Source organism: Vidua macroura, chromosome 7, assembly GCF_024509145.1.
Source record: "Vidua macroura isolate BioBank_ID:100142 chromosome 7, ASM2450914v1, whole genome shotgun sequence".
In the NCBI taxonomy this organism is placed as follows: Eukaryota; Metazoa; Chordata; class Aves; order Passeriformes; family Viduidae; genus Vidua; species Vidua macroura.
In genome coordinates, this window is record NC_071577.1 from 10,441,013 (window position 1) to 10,464,299 (window position 23,287).

The window sequence follows — 23,287 nt, forward strand, 5'->3', positions numbered from 1 at the left end:
GTAAAGCATTATGTATTTATATTTTTGCAGAAAGCATGATCCCTTTCTCCCTCTTTTCTTTTTTTTTTTTTAACAAAAGAAGCTGTTTCAATTTATTATACATGTCTAACCATACAATTATCAATGCAGCATCCCATAACTAATGCTGACCCACTTTCCCAGAAAAAGATGTTCATTGTGCATTTGAAAGGTTAAAAAGGTTTTTGTGGTTTAAATGTTGTTACATATTTTACAGCATTAGGATCTATGGAATATTTTGACAACTGCAACAGTTCAATGAAGTTGGTAATTTCTTCTTTTAATTATTTTTCATTGAACAGATTTGGAGTTAAATTTTTAAGATTTGTGTTCTGGTATATTATACAGGAACATTTTGATGAAATGTATCATGCGTTTTTTATCTAATTGAAAATTAGCTGGAGTTTATTGCCTTTAGGAGTAAGGTTATTAGCCTTTAAACATAAGGTAACCACTGGCGCATAATTTTGAGAGAACAGTGTGGTTTTCCTTTCACCAGTGATTGTATGTGTGTGTCTGCACATCCTCTTGTAGATGAGCTGAAGCATGGGCTTTCAAGATTATCTGCAACACCCTAATCCATATACAGAGTGGGAAATGAGACTGGCTTTATGCATTTCATTAAGTAAAATACTGGTTGATATAAAGCTTCCGTTTTTTCCACTTTCTTCCCCATCCCCACACTAAACACAGTACAAGTACAAGTAGCGTCTTGAATTGTTTGAGATTTGTTAGAGTCTTGTTATTCTAAATAGAGTGTCTTTAATATTAAAATTTTGTATTAAAACATCTTCTCCAGATACATTGTTTCCACTTGTGTACGAGATGCCATTGGTTTTTAAACTTCCTCCAAAAATTCTACTTGGCTACTTAAAAAAAATTAAAACTCCCCCCAGTGGACCATGAGCTATTTTTTACCTCCCACTCCTCTTTGAATCTCTTGCAATAGGAATTTGTGAAAGGTCACCTATCAGAGACCTCTAAAAAATTAATGTCTTTAACTGGCAGCTACTAAAATCGAGAATGTTCTTGAATAAGGGAGGAAAAAAAAATTCCTCAAAATAACAACCCTCATCCTCCCTGAAAAACCCAAACCAAGCCCACCCTAAGAATTAAGTTCCACTATCATCCTTATTAAGTTGGATTTAGGTTTTCCTGTACATTGTTAGCACAACGATGTACCCTATGATTTGAAATTCTATTTTTCTAGCTGTTTAACAATTTTTAATAGGTAGGACATTAATCAGATATTTTTTTTAATTAATTGCAGTTATTTTATAGTTAAGGGTAGCACTTCATTTTAAGTCTTCAGTCTAAATTCTTAGTATGGGCGCTGGCTGTGGAAATATTTTAACTTAAGTAGCCTGAACCTCCCTATGCTCAGCTCTGTTGGTAATATGAGAATACCTCTGCCTTACTAATCTGTAAAAAGTTAGTGTTTTTACTGTAATTATCCTGTTTGTAGTTACTTTTGTATTTTTTTGCTTTAGCTACTGCATTTACTTATGCTAAGCATGTAAAGTTGAATAGAGAGCACTTAAAATAAAGCATACCTTTTTCAATTTAAATTAATCTCCAGCATACAGGTGTTTAAGATGCATAGGATTATTTAAATGATAATTAAAGATTTACTTACCTAACATTTAAATTTTTTCATTAATATATGAAGTGATTGTAGTACCTTATTCTTAATTAGACTCATACCTTAGTTATGTGCATTAAAATCCTAATATTGTTAAGTGAACTAACTTCGTTCCTTTGTTAACAATTTTTGTAAATTATTTTTTCTTTTCTTGCAGCAAGGAGCAAATAATGCAGAAAAATTTGACTACGTAAGTTAACATTATAACTTCTTAAACTTACTTCAGTGGTAAAAGTTTCAAGATGGCAAGGGAATGGAAAGTGAAATTTTAGTAATAACCTGGTTTTTGTCTTTGTAGATGTACATGGTTGTTTAAACGTTTAGTGATTCGTATTGCATTTATGAAATGGTGTTGCAAGATTTAGGATAAGGCTGGGTTGAAAGTTCGTAACCTTTTTTTGTGTAAAAATATTGCTTTTCCTTGTCTTTGTCTCTGACAGGTGATGCAGTTCATGAATAAAATGGCTGGTAATGAGTATGTTGGATTCAGTAATGCTACGTAAGTATTTTTTATTCACTTAATAAGGTTAGGTGGAAAGTGTTTCAACTGATAACTGATATTCTGAGCTTATGACAAAGTTCAGTTATTTACATTTCAACTGGCATTTCATCCCTTATATTGGAGGGTGTCTTTCACTTAACAATTTACAACTAAAGTTGTGCATGTCTCTGACAGCGGTGTGGCTAAATTTCACCTAAAAGTATTGGTTACCTCTTTGAAAATGTCATTATTCTGTCTTAGTGCTCTGTTGGAGCTATGGCAATGAGAGCTGTAAGTGCAACTCTTCTCTTCCTGGTATTGATATTAAAAATTAAACTCTGCATGTTGGTATTTGCATAGCAAATATTTAGAAAGCATAGTTCATACAACTGGGACTCCTCCTGCTTTTTTATTTTGCATATTTAAATTACTTTCTCAAACAAGCAGTTCCCTCATAAACTCAGTATATAGCATTCCAAAATTCTTGAGAGCTTTTTCAGGCGGCATGGGGTAAATCATGAAGATTCCCTTTAGCAGAGGTGCTTCTAGGTTGCCAGCTGCAATGCACATGCAGAGGTGTTTTTCCTGAGCTTTGTTACAGTAAAAGGTGTGCACTGTAGAAGGAACCAGGCAGGTGTTCCTCCTTTAGGTTTCATCCTTACCTCAATCATCCCAGTGAGGAGTGCAGCCATTTGTCTTGCCTGCTGTGTGATCCTCAGGTTCCTCTGCTTTGAGCAGGGAATAACGACCCTTTCACTGTCCCACTGTGGGATGGATGTTCCATTCCACTCTGGCCTACTTAGAAATGCATCCAAGATTAGGATTTTACCTTCCTTTGCCTTCTCTCCAAGTCAGCTTGTATTTTGTAGGTAACCAGTACTGCATTTGGATGTCAGTGCTGATTCACTCCAGCTGAGTGAACTGGGATGAACTGCTGTGGCCACTTCTGTCCCATTAGTAGAATATTTGTGTTCAGAAGTGATGTATCCTTTACATGGAATTTTACTGAATTACATTATACATCTTGAATTCAGCGATTTTTTGGGTTTTTTTGCAAAGTTTGACATGTTGCCTTGTCTCTTTTTCTTTTTTTCTCTTTTAGATTCCAGTCTGAAAGAGAGAGCGGAGATAGAAACTTTGCAATTGGCTATTACTTGAAAGAAAAAAAGGTTAATCTCTTTTTTTCTTAAGTGTATTTTAAAGATGATGTGCTCGGTTTTATTCATAGCCTGTGAAGACTTTTAATTTATTTTATGTACAGTATGACACAAATTCATACTGGATATGTCTTACCAATGTTATTCAGATGCTGTCATTTAAAAAGTGTGATATTTATGCCATTCTAATAAAATACCTCTAAATATTTTCTGTAACACAGCCATGGTAATTTGTTTTATTTGTTGTAAAACGTGTAATCTGTGCTGTAGAGGTGACTTTATAAAACTCCTGGATGCATTTTTCCGTTTGCTTATTTAAAGATGTTCAAAACTATACTGAAAAATATTTTAGCACCTAGTTTATTGATACTGCTGCACTATGTTGTTTTTAAATCTGATGTCATTAAGTATTTCTACTTACTACATTTAAATGTTTATATTAAAATATGCCTAATGCTTAGTATGCTGGCAACAGTATAGCTAAAGCAATACTTAAAAAAAAAATATATCTAAAGACTCTTTACTTTTCTTCCTCAGTGCTTTCCTGAAGGCACGGATATGGTTGCTATACTAGACTTCTATTTTCAGGTAACTGACTTTAAAATTGAGACTCACTGTAGGCTTAGAATTGCTGTTATAAACAGTAGAAGCTGATTTGTGCCTAGACATGGAGGCTTTAATGACTTGCAGTTAAATGTCAGCTTCTGTTTAACTCTGGAAATGACAGATGTATGTTTGATGTATCCAGATATGCTTTTGTTTAGGTGATCTACTCAGGTGTCTATGTTACTAATACAAACTATACAAGCAATAGTGTTTAAACCACTAGAAGTTAAAAGCTTGAAATGACTTGTATTGCTTCAGTGAGTTTGACAAAACACTTCTTTGGGTTGCTGCTTCTTATGGTGCTGTGGAGTAGTTTAACCTCTGTAAGTGGAGAATGCTTGCTGAGCTGTAGGCTTGAGGGGAGTGCTACAAGGGAAGTAATGGGAATATCTCCTCCTTTTGATTTAATTCAATGCTTTTGAGTAAGAATATATATATTTTTTTTCTCCCCCTACCCCGGTTTTTTTCTTTTTCACTTTCAGCAAGTTATTTACAACTGTCACAAAATGAGAACTTGGCAAGTGTGAGGTATTTCCTCAGTAAGGGTTTCCTAATGTTTAAATGTTCACAACTCAGCCCTGCTGTGTAGAGTTCTCAAGAGGCAGTTCAAGTTGTATTGCTGATTCACTTCATCTGGGAGAGTTTAAAAAAAAATACAGAGTTCTCAAAATCTACTTTTGACTTGGAGACTTGCTAATACAACTTACTTATGCAAATTATAAGCTATTATTTTCAAAATGCAAATTTTATTTGATTTTTTTGTGTGGGGATGCACCTGCTCTCTTATATTTAGATTGGATGAGTGTTTATGAAGTAAGGTATGTGTAATCAGCTGTAGTTGACCTCTTGTTGAGTTAGAAACTAGGTACAAGCTAATAGTCTATTCTGAACTTGTGACAGAAGAGAATGTGTAATTTGTATGAATTTACTGTTTAAAAGTGCTTTTTAAATGCCTTGTATCCCACTGCCTGATATGTTTTCTAAGTGGAAGCTATTCATAAGTTAAGAAATACTAAAGCTTACTTTTCTGATGTATTTTAATTTGGCCTCATTTTTGTGCATTCTGATATCTGATTTAATGACCATGTGTCATTCTTTCTTTTTTCCCTTGAAAAAGCTCCTTTTCCCTCCATGCTCAGGAAAAGGGTAGCTCATACATGAGCAGCATTTCTGTTTTCCTTTTAGGGTACAATGCTTACCTTTCCAGCATTCAGATTCTACTTAAAAGTCTAGTTATTTCTTTTCTTTGGGTTTTCTGTAATGCTCCTTCCTCCCTTTTGTGACTGGGAACTTTCTGAGCAGGAATAAACATATTTGCCTATTATCTCTGTAAAGTGAGGGTGGATTATTCTCAGTTTAGACAAACGAGGTACAGAATGCAGGTGCTTAAACTGAGAACCTAGAAACAATTTTTTTTTTTTGAAAGTAGGTGATATTGTGTAATACTTCATATGTTTAAAACACAGTTGCCATTTTAGATGCGTCTCTGACAATCTCTTGATTTGCAACTCCAGTTGATTGGACTAGGATGTATTGAGTTTGGCACCCGGAAAATAAGAATTCCAGGTAGTAACTACTCATGCAAACGTGGCTTAGGTAACTTCATGAAGTATCATGTAATGACTGTTTGGCAGAAGCAAGAATACGAGCACTAGTTTGTTTACTTTTTAGAGCAGCATTTCAGCTTCAGGTTGAAACCAACTTATCTTTTGGTTTCTGCAGAAATGAGGCAGCATCAGGTGATGGCATCTTATCACATTTCCTGATGTGTCACCAAAGTATGTATAGTCTGTACTGAAGCAGGGATCCTGGGAAAAACTATGGTGTGGTTGTATCATTACTATATAAGAAATTAAATATGAGAAAGGTGAAATAAGGCTGCATCAGCAGGAAGTGCTGGCATTAACACTTGCATGTGCTAGAATTTGCAGCTTTAAATTGTACTTCTGATAATGTGTGGGATCTTCTAAGGCTTTAAAATAAAAAGAACCCACCCACGAAACCAGCTCAAATTGAAAAAAAAAAAAAGTCATTCTGTTGCTTTGCCATTTAAGCAGATGCAAAATACTTTTTTAGAGATTGTTTTACAGACCTCTTCCTCTCAAAGGAACATAAGGGGGGCGGGGGGAGGAATCAAGCAGAGACACTAACCCATAAAAATACTGTCCCCAGCTTTTAAGAGGGCTTACAAACACTGTCACTGGGATCTTTATAGTAGAACGATTCAGACTGTAGTAATTGATGCTACTAGTGTAATCTGTAAGAAATGTTATGCTACAGGTGATTCTGAGATGTTATTTTAAGATTTCAATATTTTGTTGGTCCTGCTGTAGTTGGCCTTTCTGTGCTAGATGTACCAGTGCTTATAATCTCTATTTCTTTTCCATAAGCTTTGCTCAATAGAAGTAACATGTGAATCAGCAAGTGTGATGGCAGCAACTCTGGCTAATGGTGGCTTTTGCCCAATCACTGGTGAGAGAGTCCTGAGCCCCGAGGCAGTCCGGAATACCTTGAGTTTGATGCATTCCTGTGGCATGTATGACTTTTCAGGGCAGTTTGCCTTCCATGTAAGTACTTTACAGGTATTAATTGCAGCTGACCAGGAAGGTTAATCTGTGCTATGATTTTCCATGTTCTAGGGATTGCTTCCTTGTTTTTGAGGCAGAGGAGAGGGTGTTACATGGATTGTTTTGAAATTAAGCACACTGTAAGGGAAAATCTCACCTAGGATTCATGGCACTACTAGTGTCACATACCTTAGAGCACTCTACCTTCACATCTGAGAATCCTTTTCATATCAAAACATAAATTCTGTTCCTTAGGAAAGGCTGTTCATGAGAGCAAGAGGAACTGAAAACATGGCTGAAGAAATCCTGCTGTATGGGAGTCATGGATAGCAGCAAGCCTTTGCAGACAGTTTTTTTTCTTCAGTAACTCAGGCTCAGAAATTGTCCTTATATGTGTGAAAATGACTGTCATACACAGCACATGTACTGTGCTCCTGTTTTCTAGCAGTGTGTTCCTTACACGTGTATAATTCAAGATGGACTGTATCTTACACTTCCAGTATTTTTTAAAACATCATTAGTTTTTCCTTTCTGCATACACATAAAATTGATTATGGTGCATTTTGTGACATAAAATTTGCTGCTTGGAGAGCCATGAGGATATGTGACATGTTAGTTCGTACTGGAAAAAAGTAATGCCTTTGTTGAGATTGTAAACAAGCATGTAATTGTATGATTTCATCGATACTTTCCAATTTTCTTGTGGTTTTGTTTTTTACCTTTTCCAGTCAAGATTTTTACAGCTTCATTCTACCACCTTGTTGCAAGCTGTTCATGAGACATACGCTTGTGCACTACTGCTTAGTCATAATTACTTTTTAAAAATAGATTTAAATTATCTTCTTTCACAGTACTATTGACTCACTGTCTTCCTGAGAGCAAATAGCTTTATGATTGTGAACCTTGGATTGTTACAAACTGCATTAGGTTATTGTTTATCTAAAAAGAGATAAGTAATAATGCTTTCCCAGCTTCAAGTGCCTTCCAGGTACATGTTTTATAAATGCTACACAATAATCTTTATGAAAATGCTGATGCATTGTGTTACAATAGTGAGGAACAATTGCAGAGGCCAGTAATTCTCTGTAATATTCTGTAGGTTGGTCTTCCTGCAAAATCTGGAGTTGCTGGTGGGATTCTTCTGGTTGTTCCTAATGTCATGGGCTTGATGTGCTGGTCACCTCCTTTGGACAAGATGGGCAACAGTGTTAAAGGAATTCACTTTTGTCATGTAAGCAGCATTGCCCTTGGGGTTTTTTTTGGTTGTTTGGGTTTGTTTTTTGGTGGTGTGTGTGTTTTTTTTTTTTTTTTTTTTTGGTTTTTTTTTTTTTTTTTTTTTGGTTTTGCAGCCGATGTTTACTGCGCTTCAGTTGGCATAGCTGAGATCTAAGTGAATTAAATAGTGATTTCTGATTGTTCCCTACATAACAAGTTTCATCTGATTCAAGGGTGAAAGTCTAAGAATAGATGTTTGCTTTTTAGTATTAAATGGCACTTGATTTCAGCAAGCATTGAAGTACAATGCCAGAAACAGTGGAGAAATTGTTGTGGAAAGGCTTTGAGAAGGAACACTTCATGGGATAATGACAGTGCTGGACTCCAGTATATTGCATTAAAAACAGTAGAGCTCGATTTATAGACTTCTTTCCCTCTCTTGTCATAAAGTGCAGTTTTCAAAACATTGGAAATGCAACTCTTATTTCATTGCAATAAAAGAAAAACCTGTAATGAAATACTGCCTGAAATTCTGATGTATTTTTAAACTGATTTTTGTAAACCATCTGACATAAAAGATGTCTTAATAGATGGTACCCAGATGCTGGGAAAAGGCTTCCTACATTCATGTTGTGCCAGTGAGAGCTATGGATAGTCTGCTGATAGGAGCATTAGAAGCAGGAGAGATTTTGAGGAGGACTTTGTAGTGATTAATTAAGGAGTTTTGTGGGAGAGGAGAATGTAAAAAATTTCTTCCTTTTTCTCCCTGAAACTACCTTGTAATGATGATTGCTTAGTTATTAATGGGAGATTGAGCAGCAGTTAAAAATTTTCATGCTTCTATTTATCCAACACTTACACAGCTTCATAGTAAGAAGTTATTAATTCTAGTTTAAGTGCTTTAATGCTTCATATTAAATAGTCCTGATAACTTAACTCTAAATCCTAGAATAGAGGGGTAGGTGAAGGATTTACTGCATTGCAATGAGACCTAAAAACTCATACATGATTGTGGCATACAAGTAACATGAATGTAGTGGTCACTTTTAAAAACAGAACAGCATTGCCAAGTTTTGTAATTATAGCCTTTCATGTTGTAATTCAAACTGATTGAGAATCCATTATGTCACTCATTTCCTTGTTTCATACTTTTGATCAAAGTTTGGTGTTCTGGACCTAGCCCAGGCTATTTTTTCTGTTCCTGAAGTGTTAGATACAGATGGACTAGGAATTTTATTAAAATAGATATTTTGCTAATTTGCTCCCTGTTTCATCCTTCTGTAAGAAGGAATTTAAAGGTATTATTAGAATTTTATCCTCTAGATCTGTTATGCTCAAAGTGCCTTATGGACATGGGTATTGATTTATTAAATAAACTTCTTACTGGTTTAAGTTACTAGGATATGATGCAAAAAGTGTAAGTGGTAGTTTTATTATTAACTGAGATGCATTTGGCTGTCCTATGCAGATAGTAACACATGTTCTCTAAATGCTTGCAGGATCTGGTTTCTCTGTGCAATTTCCATAACTACGATAATTTAAGACACTTTGCAAAAAAGCTTGATCCTCGCAGAGAAGGTGGTGATCAGCGGGTAAGTTACTGTCTGTGTTCAGTGAGGATTGCTCATAGACTTCAGAAGAAATATGGAAAGTTCTTCTCTAAATGCCAAACTGCTCAATGACATGTATTGCATCAAAGCTTTCAGATCATCTAGTTAGTGTACATGATTAGTGGACACTTAACTTGGGTGGACCACACTGTCACAGGGTTTTGTGTAAGGAGAATTTATTACTAGATTTGTAACTCCATTTCATGCAGTTCCTCTCCCCTGCTAGATTAGGTAGATGGTATCTGATGGAAGTTGCCAAGAGTTTTACTGCACTGGTTGCCTTTAATGCAGACTTGACCAGCTGGTGGGCTTAGCCTTTCTCTTGTGTGCTGCAGTGCACCAGATCTGTGTTTAGCTGTATTTTCACAAGGGTATCTGACACCACATGACCTGCTGAGAGCTGGACAGGCAGTGAATTGAGGCATGAACAGTGCTGCAGACAAGAGCCTGCTACTTAGGGAGCTGTGTAAGCAGTGTCTGGGAATGAACTGAATCCACTCCAGCTACATTTACAAAAGATTACAGGTGTGAGGGGATTGAGATAAGGAAAACTTCTATCTATTCAATACCACTAATGTTTTGACTAAGGCATGAAAATTTCAATACAGTAGAATGATTTTTAAAGTGCTTCTATTTGCATGTATACATCTAAAAAATACCCAGTTTTGAATTTAATTTTTTATAAGTGCAAAAGAGAAACTAACAGTTTATGTGAAGAGCTGAAAAACTTGAGTCTATTAGCAATGACTGCAAGTATGGTGTTTTTTTTCCTTCAAGTACACTAATAAATAATGTATGTTGCTTGAACAACTAGCATTCCTTTGGACCAATGGACTATGAGAATCTCCAGCAAGAACTTGCTTTAAAAGAAACAGTATGGAAAAAAGTGTCACCTGAATCAAACGAGGACATCTCCAGAACCGTAGTGTATAGAATGGAAGGTCGGGGAGAGCAGAACTAAACAAATGGGTTCTAGTTTCATTAAATTCTTCATTTAAAAAAACCCTCAAGCATCTCTAGATTTAACTTTGATTTGAATATTGTTTACCTGGTATTTCATTTATATATACATTTTGTGTAAATTCTGTATGCTATACCAAAAAGTTTGTTAAAGTTCAAGGGTGTGTGGGGAAAAAGCATGTGCAAACAAACCCAAAGCTGTTAACTGACTTTTGTAGTTACTTAGAACACATTTAGTTAAAAAAAAAAAAAAGCAAAGGTAAATCTTAGTGTTTTCAAAGATACATACCACTCTTGTGGTGTATCTGTTTATTTTTGTTTATATCTGAGAATTTTGAGAATATAAACTTTGAGGCTGAGCAAGAGCTTGTGTCCACTGAGCAGGGTCAGCATGTAAAGATAGAATATTAATTAAAATATAAAATAATTTTTGGCAAAATACAGCAAATTCATGATTTTCTAAATAATTGTATATTAAGTGGAGATAGGTTCTGAGTCATTATAACCATGTCAGGATTATTTAAACGTGAACTTTCAAATTTGAACAGAAATGGACCTTTTGCATATGCCATGCTATTGAAGATTATTTTTTCTTTTAATCAAACCATTAATAATTATTAATGCTAATATTGTAATAAAGAGAGCAAAAATGCCTGGTCAGGAAGTGGGGAGGAGGAAAAAAAACCTCTATTGTTTGCAAGTTAAGTAATGCAGCAGAGAGATTTCTGCCCCAACTATTTGGCATGTCTCTCTTGCTGCTCGTGATGCCAGCTGGTAGTTCTGACTCAGAAGTCTGCCTTACTAATAGTGCTGTGCTCCACCCTGGAAAGGAATGTAAGCAATCTGGGGTTTAGAGTGGTAACCAACTGAGCAGTGAGCAGGAAATATCTTCACAGGGAAGAAGATCGGTAGATCTTATTAGAACTGTTCAGAACTATTTTTCAACCATTACTGTGTGCATATGTTCATATATGAGGTTTCACTTACACAGGAGCAAATTCTTAAGAAGTTATCATTAATTGCTATTTTTTTGTAAATGATTTTGAGTTTGCAGCTCTGTCAGCTTACTGAGAAAGAGGATGTGCATTTTTCTACAGACAGCTGCATCTCTTAAGCGGCATAATTTGATAATTTGAGTATCTTGAGTAGGGTGTAGCTCCACAGGATATATTTAAGCTTCAGATAGGCTTAATTGGCAGTTCTGAACAGAGGTCAAAGACTTGCTAAATTCTTAACACTTGCAGGAATTAGATTATTAATAATGCAAAAAATCTTAGAAAAGCAGTCTCTATAAAGTTTTCTCCTCTCTAAATTTGCAAATAATCTGATATGTCCCATCCCTTGTACACATCACACAGAGTACTGGTTTATCAAACTGGAGAAATGTGTCTAAGCAATGATAAATGGTATTAGCTGGTAGAGGATTTTAAGAGACAGTGACAAACAATTCTGTAGTAACACCTTCACCTCTTCTCTCTGCTCCCTTCCCCAGTCCCTATCCCTTTTTTTATCTAAAACTCCAAAATGTTGATATCTGAGTTTTGCCTAATCGCAGAGTTAATTTTTTTCCTGCCCCTTTTTTGACCCATCTGGATGTTCATGAGTTTCGGAATATGCACAAAACAGAGCTGATGTTCTCTGAGAAAGCAAGCTACTCTTAATTAATCTATTTGGGTATTGTTAATTTTGCATTAACATTTGAAAAAGCTCTGACTAAACCCTGAATAATCTTCATTTAGCAGAGTATTGTAAAAGGATGGGCTTCCTGTCTTTGAAGCCTAGGATGGAAATACTTAAGCAAAATGATACGGAACATCCAATTTTCAGTGAATTTGATGCCCTTCTGGGATGAAGAGGTAAATCTGTGGTGCAGATGTCAGTAATAAGTGTCAGTCATGAATTGCTGAATAATAACTATTTTATAATCTTATCTCTGATGATAAGGTTAGGTTTGTTAGTGCTTATCCTCAAAATAAAGGCAAGGTCTTGAATTATAAAACGTCTTGCCTGTTTGAGGATTTTGCAGTAAACTAGTAGCTACAGAGACATAACAAGTATTTAGATCCTGCAGAGCTACTTTACCTGAAATACCCTCAGTTGCGAGAGGGAACATAATGTGTCTGTGCTGCTAATGGGAAGTATTTACAGTGGTGACATGTTGCTGGATGACTTGCTGATTTAATTAAAAATGGAAAAGGCATGATGCAGGATTTGCTTGATCTGATTCTACCCACCTTGATTTTTAGTACCGTTTGAAGCCACTTCTAAAGATGTGGTTGAAGATGGATGATTTTTCCACATGTAAAACTTGTGATAGAGTAAAGTCCTGCATGGGAAATACAAAAATAAAAAAACTACTAGGTCTTCAATATGCATAATAAAAATATTTAGGATACAGCTTTAACAATCTTTAAATATATATATAAATATATATATTACAGTTCTGTAATATATGCTTTTGAAGCCTGCCTCAGAATTGAAGGCAGCTTCTAGCTAGGAAGGGTCCAGGAGGAGACTCCTCTGAACCAACTGTTCTGTAACTTGCCCACACTTGTAGTTTCTTGCCCTGGCTGCCACGTGTGCAGATGGCTCCTGTCCCTGGCAGGGCACCTGGGGGGCCAAGGTCACCCACCACAGGCAGGTGGGAGAGGCCAGGACCACAGAGGTTTAGTCATTCCATGTGTGAAGTCTGCAACGGTTTTAGTGTTCACCTGTGCTACAGTAATAGCAATTCTTGATATTCAAGCATTTTAGCTGTTTGTTTGTTTTTCTTTGTCAGCATCATTAACATTTCATTAGAAATGTAAATGCTTTTTAAAGATTTATTTTAGCATTTGTGTTGTACCTTTTGGCTCAGTTGTTAAGTTACCTGTCTCGTTTTCCATTTTTCATTTGCATTGTATGTTATTTATGTATCTTGATTTCCAGCATGCTTATTTTTGTATTGTTTAATAAATTTATTTTAAGCTGATTTTTATTGTATTTTTTTTTCTCTCAATGGAGAACAGATTTGTTCAAACACATTTTTTTAGACTGAAGTTAAGATAGCGAGTACTCTGTTCAAAAAAAGATTCTGGAAGAGCAGGTGGAATAAGCAGATTTAGTTAAACCAGTCATTATAAACTTTCCTGAGATTTTGTAAACATTTTTCACAATAATTATTTTTCTCTTTGAAGTGTTGTCTTAGAAAGTTGAAGGCAAAAATCAAAGTAGCAAAACTTTATCACCGTGACTTTTTTAATAAAGAAGTCCTGATGCAGTAGAATTTTAACATCACTATATATTTGTCTGATTTTGAAATTACTGATTCAGTCACATGGAAAATGTATGGTTAATGGTGCCAGTGCCAGCATAGTTACTGCTGATCCTGAGCATTGTGAAGGGAAGAATACAGCTTATAATAAATCATGTGTAGCAAGGGAGGTGGTCCAAGCCCCACATTGTTTTGGTAGTGCTGGGGCCTGCCTATACTGAGGGTGGTCAGAATTGTTAATTTAGTTTTTCTGTAGACTGGTTTATAAGCTGAAGTTATTTGTTCAACAGTTGTAAAATCAGCTGTATGTTCATTATACTTAAAAAAAAAACCACCTATAAAAATAATTTATTCTCTAAGTCATAAAGATGATGGAAGGAAAAAGAGTAGTAGGTACAAAGCAAGAGCCATAGGTGTTTTACTGTAGAATTACTTTTGGTCTTATATTTTGGTTTTCAGCATATATTTGTGTCAGAAGACCAGTGGGTGGGTAGATGAATAAAAAGGCAATGGATTCAGAGGAGGGAGGTGGGGGGGAGGATGGATTATGTTGTTTTTTTATTGCTCATATATCTCTTGGTCTTGATACATACATGTCATTGAAGCACAGTAATTTGTGAACAAAGGAATTAATTATGAACATAATTTATGTATGATGTTTTATTATCCTAAACATTGTTTGTAGGCTTGCACTGTTTTTTCTTTTTTAATTTTAAATAATACTTCTGTAGTTTTTTGAAGGTTCAGAATCAGTTATTGCAGTGAAACAAGAATAAACTTCTTTCAGCAGAATTCTTATTAGAGTGACTTAAATACACCTAATAATTGGCCTTCAGTGCAGTCTCCTTAAGGATTTGAGTTCACAAATGTCTGTGGTGGTTGGAGGGTTGGCAAGAGGCTTTAAACTGGGTAGAAATCTTAACTAAAGCTATTTTTTTTATCGTGCTGGCACCTTGTCTATTCCATATTTGTCTAGTCTGGAAATATATGTAAAGACATGGCTGAGTCATGCACAGCCTCACTTTCTTTCAGGAATTCATGTCCTAGTATGTTGAATAATTTAAATAGTCTAAATTATTAAACTACCTACCTTGAATCAAGCATGGTTTCTGATTTGCTGTTTGCTCCTTCTAGAGAAAATTGTGTGCAAAATGAAAAATGCCTTCTTTTCTTTGGGTTTTCATGCAAGTAGGAGTTAATTTTATTACTGGCATCTAATCTTGCTTTATGCAGACTTCTTGGTATCACTTGGACGTAGAACATTTAAATGTTTTTGCAAGACTTGAGTGGCCTTACTGTGCACATGGCTCAGCTACTCCTGAAAATGCCATGTGCATTTCTTCTGTGCATAGCAGGAGTACCTGATGGTCACATCTGAGGCTGCAGCTTAGCTGAATAAAACCTAGAATGGAGTTGAGTGGCAGATCTGTGGTGGGGGCAAGTTTGTTGGGTATTTTGTTTGTTATTTTTGTTTTTTACCAGTGTAATTTGAGCAAGACTTAATTGAGTCAATTAAGCTGGCATGGACAAGGCAGGTGGATGTTTGGAGAATAGACACTTCGACACCTCAGCACTAGGGCTGGTGAGGAAATGGGGTTGAAGGAAGGACAAGGGGAAAAGGAAGTAATTCTAGAATGTCTTCCTATCCTCAAAAATGTTCCAGTCAACTGTACTTGGATGTATTTTGTGCTAAGCAGGCTCGTGGGGCAGCTTATCTGCTGTAAGGTGCTGCTTTCTGTTTTAGCTGCTGCTCTGCTCTGATTCTGACTCAGCTGGCACATAGCTGTGCCTTCACGTGGTTTTACAAAACTCATGTGCACACTGTGAATTGGAAGTTTATCTTCATATTGACCTTAAATCAGGTCAGATTTACTTAGCTGGGTGCAGTTCTTGTAACCTATCTGTATGAGGTGCAGGGAGCACTAGTGACTGTAAGCAACCTGAGAAGGAAACCACGAGGTCACAGAGGCTAGGAGGGATCTCTGGAGATCTTACAGTCCAGCCCCTGCTCGAGGAACCATCTAGTGTTACTTGGATTGTGTTGCTCAAGGGCTTTGCCAGTCAAGTTGAAAACCTCCAACAATGAGGTTTTGTTACCTGGCTGGGTAAGTTATCCCAGTTTAAATTTAATCCTTTGATTAAAGAATCTTTTCCTAACCTACAGTTGTAATTTTCCCTTTCTGTAGCTTGTGATGGTGACATCTGTGTTTTCACTAAATGTGATGATCTTACCATCATGCTGTAATCTGTTGACTTCTAGGGAGTCCTAGAAATGGCATAGGTAAAAGTGGCTTTTGGTCAGCAGTAACTAATATTTTGACTTCCTGCTGTATTTTTCCTACTGGAATTTAAGTATTTTTTCATTATGTCATAGAAAATGAAGTGATTTAGGGATTTGAAAAAGCCATATTCCTTTATTTTTTCTGTTGAAGCCCAACAGGCTAAATACAAGTGTGGAAGTGTGCAATTTGCTGAGGGATGGCACGTTACTGTTAGGACCCCTTGTGATCAGAGCACTTGTCAAAACAATGAACTGAGAACACAAGTGGAGTGATAGGAAGAGATAATGTTACTCATTTCCTGTTGATGTCATTCACTAGCCCAGCTTTTTCCTTGAGGCAGGCAACTTTATTGTTTGTTCAGGAATTGCTCATGCAATAATCAGGGTTTTTTTGGACTCACAGACCTGCTTTTGGTTATATGTGTAGCTTTTACTTTCTGAATGGAAAGTACATTTCACACTTCTTTTAAAGGACCTCTCTCTTAAAATTCTCCAGCCTGTAATTATTGCAAATCAAATAATTAAAATGTAATCTTGATCTGAGAATAAACTGAGACTAAACATGTTTTTAAAAATCCCCACTCATACCATTGCAGAGCAGAATTAAGAATTATGACTGAGAACATAGAGAAGCAGGCTGAAACAGCTGAGTATGTTTTCTCCCATATACCAAGGCTGCTGGGGAATATGACTGTTTGCAGTGTTTAAAGATAAAAGCAGGGAGGTAAAAGATTTATTTAAGGTAATAAATATTTTCAGTATGAGGAAAACATACCTTTCAATACAAGGTATGGAATACATAGCCTAAAAATAAGAAGATATATAGAAACTTGATCCTAATATTTAGAAAGAACCCTCTCAACAAGAGTAAGGTGCAAGTGTCTAGTAAGACTTCCCCGTTCTGCTTTCAGCCTGTAGGGTGGAGTCAGTCTGTCGGTAGTGCAGGTGCCCTACATCCTTCTAGAGCAAAGTCCTTTCTTTTGCCTATAATTCCAGTTCCAAGCCCTGTATTTAAGAGTAAACTGTCATCCACAAATGTGAAGTGCCTACAGGCTGGGAAGCCGGAGCATTGCCCCACTCTACCCTGTTGTGTGGGTATCAGTGGTGTCAACAGGTCCTTGAAAAGGCAGACATCCTTTTGTCCTGTCTGCTTAACACAGCTCTGTCACTAAAACACCCATCAGCATTCCACTGGATTCATGTGACTGCCATTGATCCCAGTCCTTTGGTCCCAAATCTTGCACTGTTAGTGATGTCTAAATCCATTACTCCAAAGGCTCTTGTTTTTTTTTCCCCTGCATCCAGGATCAATGGCTTAGCATTCATTCCCCTTTTTAAGGTTTCTCTGTATATTCCCAATGCTCTTTGTTGCAGAACTGTTAGCAAGGGTTTAGTCTTTGAAAAGGCTGAAAAGGAGCTACCAAAGTAGGTATAACATTTCTGTGATAGTTTACCGCAAGAATTGTTTTACCATTTTTGAACTTCCAGCCATCATTATTTACTGACAAAATGTTTCATTGCTGATGAGAAATGCTGAAAAAGTTTGACAGTGGAGGGTCATTTTCTTACAAAACTTGGAGGGCATCATTTTCTTACAAAACTTGGACGCTTTAGACATGGCAGCATCACTGACTGAGGTATTGCCATCCAAGTTGTTGATGGCAAATGCATGCCACCTAGAAATGAAAATTTGCTTGGTCTTTATCTTAAAGGGTGGAAGTCTTCATGCTTTAGGTCTTCCACTTGATCTAGTAAACCTTTAGTTGAAAAGATTAATTGACTTATGATTCCTTTGTCATACTGTTCATGGCCAACAATGCAGCAGTAACACTTCTGGTCATCCAGGACAGGAGCCCGGCCAGGTTTTTTCTATGACTCCCTCTTGTTAATTCTCAGTTCTGTGGAACTGCCTGACCCACTATTATTCACTACTGCTATTCTAATCTGGTCTTCTTTATTAGGTGTTCAAGAACTTCTGTTGCTGGCACAATTTATGAGTTTATGGATGTCCATGAAAGGTCTTCTTAAAAAGAAAAAACAAAAAACAAAAAAAAAACCAAACAAAAAAAAAAAACAACAGTGGAATCAGCCAACTTTAGCTCTTAAGTCTACTGAAGGATGATTAAATTCTCACTTGATATTTTGGTGTCTTTTCAGTGATGTGCTTAATTCCGTTGTTTCCAAAAGCAAAAAATGTGTTAATTCATTGGTAGCAGAAGAAATTGGAAACAGCAGGTGGAAGTAAGCATGGCCATGCTCCCTGTAATCTAGTGAAGAGCTTTGGTGCTCAGTTTTCTCTCTTCTTCCCAGTATTTGTACCTTCAGAAATCAACATAATCATCCCCAAATAAAGGAATGGAATGGATACGCCCGTACCAACGTGGGTATTAAACAGAGGATAAGATGTAACAAGAAATTGTTAGTGAGTAGCTCTTGAGATCAGCTCCTCTTCTGCCAGGCTCATCTGTTTGTCCAGGCACACGTGGGAAGGGGCAGGGAAGCTCTCCAGTCACAACATTGTCATGTGAGCACTGTTGAAGCTTCAGCATTAGGTACTCTAAGGTCTTCTGTGTTGAAAAATTTAGGAAGATCTGTTCTTCAGGGATATCTGTGACAGCAGTATTGTCTGGGTCCATCCTAGTACCTGTTCTTGATGCTTCATATCAGGCTTTTTTTCCTGGAAGTGTCTTCCAACTAAAGAAGCATCTGTTTCTGGGATCCTGTAATCTAATACTGATGGAGTCAATGGCTCTGAATCTTGAGCTCTGATTTCTGTGGTTTTTTTTTTTTTTTTTTCTTTGTACCCCTTGAACCCAGTTCATCATCAGTATTGGTTTTATCTGCTAGAAAGAGGAAATACAAACCCAGTCTGCTTCCCACATTTCCCACTGCTCCTGATGATGGCACTGGAAAGGAGAAACTGTGCCATCCACACACCCTGGGCATTCTTATGATACTATGTAATATTTTGTAGTGAAATTGAGTTGGTATGCCCTGATTCCTGGAGGAGAGGCTTGCATGCAAGGATCCAATTACACTTTGGTTTGTGTGACCTGCTCTCCACCTCTGGAGATCAGGTTCTGGAGTCAGGATTAGTGAATGGTTGTTTCTTATGCCTCCATCAGGGGAGAGAGAGGTGGGAGTGGGGCAGAACATGGCTGGCCAAAACAGCTTGTCTCACCCTGTGGGGTTTGCACATCTCAGCAGTGGAATAGATGGGCATGGTCTTTGTGAAGGAATCTCAGTTGCAGAAGGTAAGTAGATGTTTCGCTTACTCTAGTAAATTTTGTTTAATTACTTAACTCCTAATTCATCATAATTCAATAGTCTTATCTGTAATTTAAACAGCATCAGTTTACTAATACTTCAGAGTTAATCAATAGTCAGAGCTGTAAATAACAAGGCATTACAAATTCCCAGTGTGTGTTACCATGAAACGAGGTTTCTGCTTCCGTTGCTTGCCGTCATCAAGGGCTGTTCTGTATTTCAGGCACTTGAGTAAAACCAAACATAGCATGAAGCAGCCTAGACCTATGGAACTATATTGCAAACATAAATGATTTCAGATTTAATTTACAGGATTCTAAATCTCATTTAGCATTTAAAAATTAGGATAATTAAATGTAATAATCTCTGAGCATGCACTGGCTGAACAAATTGTAGAACTGAGCTCAGTCCTATCTGTGACTCTTTGTTCTATATGAGTCAAAGAATATTTTTGGACAGTTGAAGAACTTGCACCTCCTGCCTGATAGTGTTTAGGGTGAATTCAGAGGTTGTTTTGAGGACTACATGTGTTAAAACTCCTTCCAGAAATTTTTGTCCACTTAATGGCCATCTTATGAGCAACAGGTTGGTGCTGAAGAGATTATTTCTGTCTTTCATGGCTCCAAATATTGGAGGAAAAATACCTTCTGCTCACTGTTACTGCTTCCTGTGTCCTTACTATTACAGTAATAGAGAAGAAAAAAAGGGACAAACTCTTACGGTATTGTGCTCATTTTTAGTAAATACCATTTTTAGATGCTTTTGAATACCTCCATTAATTTAAAATATTTTGACCAAAAAAAGGGCTTCAGGCAGAGATGGATGAAGAAATGCAGTTTACTGTAACATATGGTTTCAGTATTCTAATTATTTGCAATTTTGGGTGGCATAATCCAGTATTTATACCAAAAAGGCTTGAATCAGAGGGAAATGTGAATGATGGAAATCCAGTTGATGCCAGTAGATGGAAGAGGGGAACAAACCACCTCTGCTCAGCCTTCCCTCCAGGAAAGCTGCACTTCTCCTGTAGTGGCCTTAGCCCATCTGTTTTTCAGTGAAGCAGACTGACAGTTGTTCTTCAGTTGAAGAAGGGATCCTGGTGTCAAGACAAACCTTGGGTGTATATGTTTGGTTTAATTATTTCTTACATTCATCTGCATGCCAGCTTCTGTGACAAGTTCCAAGATTGAGCTACTGGTACAGGCTTGTTTCAGTGTTCATGAACTGAACCTAGTCAAAACTCTTTGCTCTGTTTTTGGATTTTAAACAAACACTTTTACGACCATTAAAAACTTTTCATTGTCAGTGTCTACCAGCTAGTTCAAAAATGCAGGAAGTCAGAAGGAAAAAATGACTAGCTTCATTCTAAAAGATTGGATTTGGATTTGAAACAACGTGAGTAGTTGAATTGCAAGAAGATATTTAAATACCTACTGGGATTTTGCCCAGCTTTAAGTAAAAGTAATAACTAACCAGTGTGCTGGCTTGCCTGAGGGTTTTGCAGCTCTAACAGCACAGTTGGTTTAGAGCTGCTTTGTGTTTGGATACATGAAAATACAGCCTCTTGTGTGCCTGCAGTCTAGACATCACTCATGGGAGAAGCAGCTTTCAGTATTTCAGTACATGCACGGGCGGTGTTTGAGCAGGGCTGCTGGAAACTGGAGTGAGGAATAAATAAGTGTTTTGTTAGTCTGTTACTTTGATATCAACAGCACAAACTGTATGGATAATTGCTGTGCAAACGGCATTTCAAGTTAGTTCCACCAGGGAGACTCCAGAAATAAACTCCATGGTAGCAGCTTTGAAAGTCACTTGTGGCAGCTTTGAGGCCAAAAATAAACACTGCACCCACGGCTGGTAAAACTGAAGGAGCTGGGTATCGTCCTCTGTGCCCAGCTGTAAAGAGGGAGGACCTTGCACCATCTAGAGGAAAAGAAAGGATAGTCAAAGGGTTAGAAAGGAAACTGGGGAAAAAAACTGACAAAATCTCATTTCCTGTGTCAGTTTTAAAACATGGCAGAGCAGATTCTAAAGTTATTTTTGCACTTCTGTCACATTACATGAGGAAACAACGATCAGTAGTGCAGAAAATAGCCTAAAGAGGTGGTGGAAGTTGTCAAGAAGAAATGCTAGTTTTATGGAACTAGCCTCATCTGTATTTTCAAATATATCAATATTTTAATATAGGTAATATGCATTAATTTATTCACACGTCTTCTAATTATTTATAGTGTAGTGGGAACAAAGACTCTTCCAAGGAATTCTAAGTTTGTAACTTCTTAAGACCCTTGCGTTTGTTTGAAGTCAGGGCAGGAGGCTCTGTCAGAGGCAGTCGGTGTTGGGTTGCTGTTGAGCTACGTGGGGTTATTTGATCACTTACTGAAAGCCTCACTTTTGTGTGCTTCAGGAAGTTACTTAGAGAAATTACCTGTTCTTGTGGAACTGAGTTTTCTGTAGAGTAAGGTAACGTTGAGGCTTAATCCAGAGGCTGTTTCGAGTGCCTTCAAGGACTGTCCGTCCCTAAAAATATTCATGGGCACAACCTCACTAGCAAGCTCTGAGACCACTTCAGAGCCAGTCCTCTCCTGGGTGGGCATCTAAACTAGTCTGGGATTCATTTAGTGAATAAATCACGGCACTTAGTCTGGGAGTTGTGTCCTGACAGGCAGCTGGCACTGGAGTGGGGCAGACAGGGCAGGTCCTGGCTGTGGAATTGAGATGATGCTTGGCTGGGCTTGGAGGGCTTAGAGGTTGGTTAGGTATTTGTCTGTAGTTCAGTCTTAGTTTTGATTTTGTAAAATACGTGCTTTACTTACCCTTAGGTAATAAGTTCCACTTATTTCATGAGAAACAAAGCAGAAGCTCAATTTTAAAAACAGGCTTTTGACTGAGATTTCTTCCCCTGTGAAGTACAACTTACCTTCATATTGAACAATGGTATTTTAAAGGAAGACTATGGCTGTCTCTTTTAGACCTGAACTTTTTTCCCAACAATAGCCTTGTATGTAGACACTGGAGAGTAGATTCCAGGTTATTGAAAATTAAATGTAAATGCAAAGCTGGCCTATTTGTAAAATCAGTGATCCTGAAGACACGTCATTAGACAATATCTAATGTCTGTGTTCCACTTTCAGATCCATCCCTGGTTTATTTTTGTCCTTTTAGGGACTACTTGCATTCTAGTTTCAGAGTTGAAATGCCAGAATTCATTTTGTGCAAGTTTGGTTTTTTTTTTTTTTTCTGTTTGTTTTTTCTTTATTTTGAAATCCTACATGCCAGGAAAACGCCGTGTAAAAGCTGTGCTCCAGTGGAGGTGAGTTACAAGTTCAGTGTGTAAAAACTGGATGACTAAACGGCTTGCTTTGTGCTCTAGGTTTGCTTTTCGTGGTATCTGTAGGTTAGCACTGCTGTTTCAGAGTTTATATTGGCACCTTGGATTTCAGGGATTGTTTTCCATTGATAAAACAAGCATCTGAAAATCCACAGTTCTTCCGAAGAGCAGGAGGAGGGATTGCTTTTTGCTGCATACCCTGGTGACCCTCATCAGGGGATCTGCTTCAGGAAAAGCAGCTGAACAGTGCTACTGTGAAAGTGAGTTCCTGTTGATTTTGGAGCTTTTATTACTTTAATCACTCGTGACTCATGTAAACTCTTTGCTCCTGCCTTCCCTGTCAGTCCCTGACTGCAGAGGATGGGAACAGGCAGTCCCGCTATGGAGCGTTAATCCCCGTTCACTGGACAGGTGCTCACCTTGGGCAGCTTAACAATCTATTTTCTGCTCTTCCCAGCTAATGCCGCGCTGAGCCAGATTAGCTGTGCCTTGTGCTGGGAACAATGGATGGAGAGCCGGGCGTGTGCGGGGCTCCTGGGCTCGCGTGTCCCCTGCCAGGCGGGGGACTCGGCCTGCAGTGTGGGACAGCACGGAGCCTCCTGCCTGGAGGGAGCAACGTGCTGCCGGGATGTGCTCTTTGGAAATGCCACCTGAGGGATTTTCCGTGTGGAGCTGTGCTGTGTCACCCTGGGTGCAGGTGCCCCAGGGAGGCAGCCAGGCTGTCCCAGGTGCAGATCAGCTGTGCTCAGCGCCGTGGGAGTTAGTGGCACAGAGAAGTGTGCCTCTCCTTGGGGACACTTCCAGACAGGGCTGGGCTGATTTCCCTGGTGAAGAGCTGCAGGTCTGCATTCTGGTTGCTGTGTGGCTCTCCTAGGGCTGGGAGCCTGGGGGGAACATAA

The 23,287-nt window shown here is 37.7% G+C and overlaps 1 protein-coding gene across 5 annotated transcripts in view; it reads left to right on the forward strand.

Annotated features, from left to right (window-relative positions):
• The window catches only part of GLS (glutaminase), a 59,749-nt gene that overhangs the window by 28,534 nt on the left and 7,928 nt on the right, over positions 1–23,287 (forward strand). For 3 of the 5 annotated variants that reach the window (XM_053982903.1, XM_053982908.1, XM_053982907.1), the window contains 7 exons: positions 1,818–1,850; positions 2,101–2,159; positions 3,244–3,310; positions 3,836–3,886; positions 6,295–6,471; positions 7,571–7,702; positions 9,186–9,278. In XM_053982903.1, the coding sequence (XP_053838878.1) occupies positions 1,818–1,850; positions 2,101–2,159; positions 3,244–3,310; positions 3,836–3,886; positions 6,295–6,471; positions 7,571–7,702; positions 9,186–9,278 (612 nt within the window). Of the gene's footprint in view, positions 1–1,817; positions 1,851–2,100; positions 2,160–3,243; positions 3,311–3,835; positions 3,887–6,294; positions 6,472–7,570; positions 7,703–9,185; positions 9,279–10,110; positions 10,521–18,915; positions 19,039–23,287 lie in introns of those variants that run through there. The other 2 variants (XM_053982906.1, XM_053982905.1) reach the window with 2 other exon arrangements.